Genomic DNA, 6,000 nt, shown 5'->3' on the forward strand with positions numbered 1-6,000 from the left:
ATCTATCCTTTACTATGGTTTTAAAACTCTGATATAACTGAGCTTTACCTCCTACATACTTACTCTGAATCCCTTGGGGAGGGAAATTATAATGCTGGGCAATTTGAGCAGCCACATGCATCAGCTATCCCCCATCCTAGGAGAACTTATTTCTGCTCAGAAAGAGCCCATCACACCAGAAGTAAATACAACCACTCCAAGGATTGCTGTGGCTTTCAGTGCTCTCCAGAGAGAACAATGCTTCTCAGACTTGGCAGACTTTGCAGCGGTGGGTAATTACACACCAGAGCTAACATGGCTCATGCAGAAGTGGGACATCCTGGCACGCTGGTGTCCAGATACTATGTGTGCCACTTTGTTGGAAGCCAGACATGATTGCACAGCAGGCAAGTGAACACCTGCTTCAGAAACCAGGGCACGGCTATCACTCCCCATCCAAAGCAGCTCTTTAAGGATTAGGGCCTGGCAGGCACATGGCCCTTCCCAGCAGGGCTGCAGGCTCACATGCAGGCTTGAGAGACCACCCAAGACCTATACCTCCCAACACAGGTTAGGAACCAGTGCCATTACAAAACAGCAGCAGCAAGAGGACTGCATGGATGGGCTTTTTACCTCTGGGCAGGCATCTTCAGCCTTATTTACAGGAAGGGCACAGGATGCTAATAGGCTTGGTACAAAGGGCACAAAGAAATGCTGGCTGAAGGCATGAGCTGCTGCCACCCAAGCCCTCCTACACTCTAGTGTGTTTGCCCACAAGCACACCCTCACCCCCAGGAGAGCTGGGTCTCCTTCAGAGCTGTATAGCATTAACTTTAAAACCAGCAGACTAGCACAAAGTGTACAATGTGCTCCTGTCTGGACAGCATAAGACAATATTTTCTGATAAATAATATTCCCCAAGACTGAACATTATTGTTTTGCTCCCACCCCTGCCACATGTCCTGGGTTCAGCAGTAGCAGTCATTCTGAACCCAGGACACCACAATACACTCTTTGGCTGTATAAAGTTATGCATGGTACTTGGAAAAAGCCCTATTCATCATCTTCCCAATGAAGGAACAGCCACATACTCCCAAAAGCACACCGACGTTAATTTGTCACTGAAATCTAGCTTCCTTCAGTTTCAGGCACACAGCCTTCAGGGGTCTGTAAGCCTGGAGACACAAGAGCAACTGTACTCCTCCCTTGTACAGTCCCTCCAGAAAGCATCTCCATCAGAGAACAGGTGAGAAGAAAAGGGGTGCAGAAAGCTGCAGAACCTAAAAAAAAGCCCCAGACCCAAACAAAAAACAACCCTGCATGCATACATAATAACATAATTCAGTTTAATTGACCTAAGAGTTCATATACTCAGAAGACCAGTTAGGAGATAAGGGATGGCAGAGAGGAAGCCCACCTCTCACACTCCACCTCTCTAAATTTCAGGGAAACAGCCCTGATAGCAAGATTTGGACAATACTTGATATTACGATGGCTGAGCAGCATAAAGCTTGGCACGAAGAGCGATCCAGCTGGAAACAAGCACTTCCTTTCAAGCAGCCTGACATGTGCTTGCTTTGAAGCTATGGTAATTAGATACCTTGCAATAAAGAGGGATCTATTCCAATGTCTACGGCAGCGGAACAGCCAGTGACTTTGTTTAAAACGGCAGAGACCACCAAACTGTGGACATCTCAAAGGGACTGGAAGGACCACATAGTAAAATGATTTTGTTAAAAAGAACAACAGAAAGACCCCACACAACCACACTTGAATCCATAGCAGACTATGAGAGCTAACACAGGAGCAGCAGTGGTACTGCAGATCTGATAAAAGCCAAAAGATGAACATACATGCTAAGAGTAAGCTTTTGCAGGACTAACTAAACTGGAAAAAGCTGACAACCTGAAGGCATGTAGACCTCCTCTAAGACCCAAAATTAGGAGCAGATATTCCAGACTGTGCTGGAAGTGTACTGGCTAGATGACAGGCATCTTTTACAGTTTGAACTTGAAGACCTCAAGAAGTAAAATGCAAATCAGAATACACAGTTTCAGTCAGAATGAGGAAGTGATCAGGAAGTGTAAAACCTGCACCCACATCACACAAAGCCAGTTGTTTCAATCGGAGCAGCAAAGGACTTCACAAGAAATACCAGTTAAAAAACCCCACTGAACCACGTGTCCTGCCAAGAAGCCTGGATTTTTTTTACCTAACTTTTATACAGCAATTGTATAATCAATGTTCTCATGTGTCTTCAGTCTCTTAAGAAATTCAAAAGATACCCATGCCCTTGACTCCCAGTAGCAATATGTAAGCACCTGGAGGTTAAAAAAAAAAGCACTTATTTTCTAACACATTGAAGTCCTAAATACCTTACAGTGGCCCACAAGCATTTCAAGTTGCCCATATGCTAACACTTACACAGTACTGAATGGTTAGAAAACACGCTTTTCTTCCTTACCCCCAGCCCCCCGCTCCTTATTTACTACAATACTTGGCTGGGAAACAAGAAGGCAACTCCAGCAAGCCAAAAGGCAGTACCTGATGAGCACGTGTTAAGAATGTCAGAACATGAAGTTCAGACAGCAGGTCGAGCTGTGAGAAATGGCATCAGCACACACAAACCAGGAAAACAAGTCTATGGTTTTAGGATTTCAAGAGCTAGTGAGATACCTGCTATTTTTTTTAATTCTAATGGAAAATAAAAGCCTTAGTAAGCAATTTTAGAGTCACTGACAGTTTATGGAGAGATTCCCAGCATACTTGGGAAATCACAGAAAGTGCTTGGGAAAGACAGAAACCAGTACACTGTGAGGGAGTTATCTCAAGACCCTGATGCACAGCAAGCCAGGGCTGGAGGTACGTGCTCCAAGGACAGGAAGGGGAAGGACAGGCTGTGCAAGAACACTAAGCACCATGCTACATACACTCTTCCCTCTCAATGCAGGCACAGCAAGAAGCACACGGAGTTCTCTAAAAATCATGTCAAGCACTTATTTAATTGACAAGAGGCTACTTTCCCCAGGAGAGAGACCGTGAACCCAAAACATGAGGCTCCACAACTGAAAACCCACTGTATCAACCACTGACCTACATCAAGCCTCCCCCCTCCCTCTGCTTCACCTTCCTTCTTGGGCTCTCCATCCTGCCCTACTTTAATAGAGATTACTTCAGCTAAACCACATAATAGTTTTACAGGGACACTCAGCTAACCGAAAACTTGTCACATCTAGCTGGAAAACTGGAATAAATAGCAGAAGTAATGGTTTCTGCAGCCAACATTAGTTATGCTATCCCAAATTCTTCTCTGATGCCTATCACGCAACCACAGCAAAAAATGGAAGCAAATCAGGGACTGGGGTAACTGTGTTTTGTTTCTTTTTTCCACAGCAGCCAGCAAAATAATAATAAAAATCAGAGCCATTTATCCCTAGCTGTAAAAACTAGGAACAAGGATAGCAATTTTACTCCAAGTAGGGAAGGAGCCCTTCCACAGAGAAGGAGCAGCTTTTTCCACATTTGTCCTCTGAAGAGATTTACCCACAGGATTTCACCTCTGCTAAAGCAACCAAGGCTTTCTGCTCCCCTCCTCCTCAGTTAAACCAGACATCTATCATGCTCAAGGCTGGAGGAGTGGCAGATCCTGGGGGATTTGCTGAGATCCTGGCTCTTTCCAGCTCTAGGCGTTTCAGATACTCATGGTGTTGTACCACCCCCACCGCTTGCAGAGCAAACAAGCTAGAAGCACGCACATACACACAACCATTACTATAAGGCTACAACCGAGCGAGCAGGATCCACCTACTACTCGGCGCAGAGGCTGAAAACAACCCCGTTTTGATAAACTAAGCCTGCCATCGGCTTGGCAGAGGAGGAAGGCGGGCAATGCCATTTTTATTCAAACCTAGGCTCTTCAGAGAATACGCTGCACACAGAAATACTACATGCCTATAAAGAGATTACCCTCAAAAGGCGGGCGAACGATCTCTGCAAGTCAAAATGCAGGTTTACCTCTCGAGTATTCCTGCACAGCGTAAGACAAAGGAAATTCTTTCAGCCTTTGTACTCATTAACATTTCCTTAAGCGTTTTCAAAGGCAACGTTGTGCCGAAGATGCAACCGCACGTTAAGCGAACGATCGCGATCCACACACTCATTTCTTCCACGAACCCACAGTGGTGTTTAACACAACCGTTCCTGCGTATCCTTCACTAAAAGATGTGTTTCCCCGCAAATAGGAAAGCGGGTTTTCTAGAAATACTGCATAATGAGTCATCGACTGCAAGCAGCTCAACGCCAGGCACCTTCTGAGCAAGGGCAGAAATAACAGTGAAACAAAAATAGCCGGACGGGGGGGAAGACCCACTGGGAGGGTTCATTCTCTAAACTTCCCCCCGGCGCCCTCTCTCACCATTCACTATAAATCACACACATACACACACCCCGCCCGGCTGCTGCGGGTGAAGGGGGACCTCGCCCCCTTCCTCTCCTTCTCCTCCCCCCCGGCGGCCGCTCACCCATCTCCAGAGCCTGGTTGTACTTCTCCAGGGCGGCCGGCAGCTCCTGGCGCTCCCGCAGCGCGTCGCCCTCGGCGCGGAGCCGCCGCGCCCGGCTCTCGGCTCCGAACCACTTGTGCAGCAGGTTGCCCAGCACCACGTTGACCCGCGGGCAGGCAGCCCCGGCGGAGGATGGCGGCGAGGCGCCGGAGGTCGTCTCGCCGGGGCGGCGCAGGCGGTGGCAGCGGCCGCAGTCGCCGGGCTCGGCGCAGCGGCGGCAGTGGGTGTGCCCGCAGTGCAGGGTCACCGGCTCGCACAGCAGCCGCCGGCACAGCGGGCAGGCGAACAGCTCCGGGGGTCGGCAGCACGCCGGGTCTCCCAGCCCTTCGCTCTCCGCCCCGCCGCCGCCGGTGCCGGTGCCGCCGCCGCTCCCCCACGGCGGGAGGCGCAGCTCCTTGTCGCGGATGCTGAGGGCGAAGCTCTCGGTCAGCTCCCGCAGCTCCTCGGGCCGCAGCCGCGCTAGCCTCGCCGCCGCACCGTAGGCGTCCAGCGCCTCGGCCATGCGGCCGGCCCGCGCCAGAGCATCTGCGCGGCGCAGGCACAGGCCCCGCTCGGGCTGCGGCAGCCCCGCCAGCTCCGAACCGTAGATCTCGGCCGCCAGCTCGAAGTTGCCGCCGCGGAAGGCCTCCTCCGCCACCTGCAGCATCTCGGCGCACGGTCCCCCCGCCGCCGCCGCGGACCTGGCCCCGTTCGCGGACCCGGTCCCGGCGGCGGGGGGCAGCGCGCAGGGCCCCGGGCCCAGCTCCATGCCCGCACGGCGCCGCCGGCCCCCGGCCGCCCTACTCCATGCTGGACCCGCGGCGCTGCCGACTCCGGCTCCTTCCTGGGAGGGGACGGCGACGGAAGGGAGGGAGGGAGGAGGGGGCGGGTCACATCGCTGCAGCAGGGGGGCGGCTCCCGGGAGTGGGGGACGGGGATGGCGGTGGGAGGAGAAGGGGGAAAGACCGAAGGGGCGGGGGTCGACCCGCACCGCCTCCTCGGGCTCGGCTCCCGGCTTATGTAAGGGGCGGTCGGTTGTGTAAGTCGCTCCTGATCGCCCTCCCCCGGGGCGGCGGTGGTGGCGGCGCCGCGGAGGCAGCGAGAGGCAGCGAGAGGCAGCTGCCTCCCTCCGTCGCTCCCGACCCGCCCGGCGGCAGCTACCGCCGCCAGGTGCTGGCGCCGCACGTGCCCTCCCGCCGCCGCACCGCCCCGCCCGCACGTGTGCCCGGCCCACTACCGGCGGCGGCGGTTCCCGGCGGGAGTGTGTGGGGGAATGTGTGCCGCTGTGCGGCTCCTGCTGGGTTTAGCCTTTTCCTTCCCGTTTCCCGGTGCCCGGCCTCAGCCGCTTCCTCGTCGGAGCTGCCAGACGACACCCCCCCCCCCCCCCCCCACACCTCCTCCGCCCCGGTGCCGGCTTTGCCAACCACCACCTCCCGGTACGGGGCCGCCCCCTCCGTGTGGCATGGGTTGGGTCGGGGGGTAC

At 53.7% G+C, this 6,000-nt stretch overlaps 1 protein-coding gene across 2 annotated transcripts in view; it reads right to left on the minus strand.

Annotated features, from left to right (window-relative positions):
• Positions 1–5,381, minus strand: part of LONRF2 (LON peptidase N-terminal domain and ring finger 2) — a 35,158-nt gene extending 29,777 nt beyond the window's left edge. Inside the window, exon 1 of one of the 2 annotated variants that reach the window (XR_009729156.1) lies at positions 4,500–5,381. Coding sequence is in view for 1 of the 2 variants with exons in the window: in XM_061377793.1 (XP_061233777.1) it covers positions 4,500–5,286 (787 nt within the window). In the remaining variant the exon portion in view is untranslated. The remainder of the gene's footprint in view (positions 1–4,499) is intronic. The other variant, XM_061377793.1, reaches the window with a different exon arrangement.
• Positions 5,382–6,000: the final 619 nt, after the last annotated feature.

This window comes from Neopsephotus bourkii, unplaced genomic scaffold, assembly GCF_033783945.1.
Source record: "Neopsephotus bourkii isolate Nb327-2 ecotype Australia unplaced genomic scaffold, CSIRO-AGI_Nbou_v1 NB_1760, whole genome shotgun sequence".
NCBI classification, from domain to species: domain Eukaryota; kingdom Metazoa; phylum Chordata; class Aves; order Psittaciformes; family Psittacidae; genus Neopsephotus; species Neopsephotus bourkii.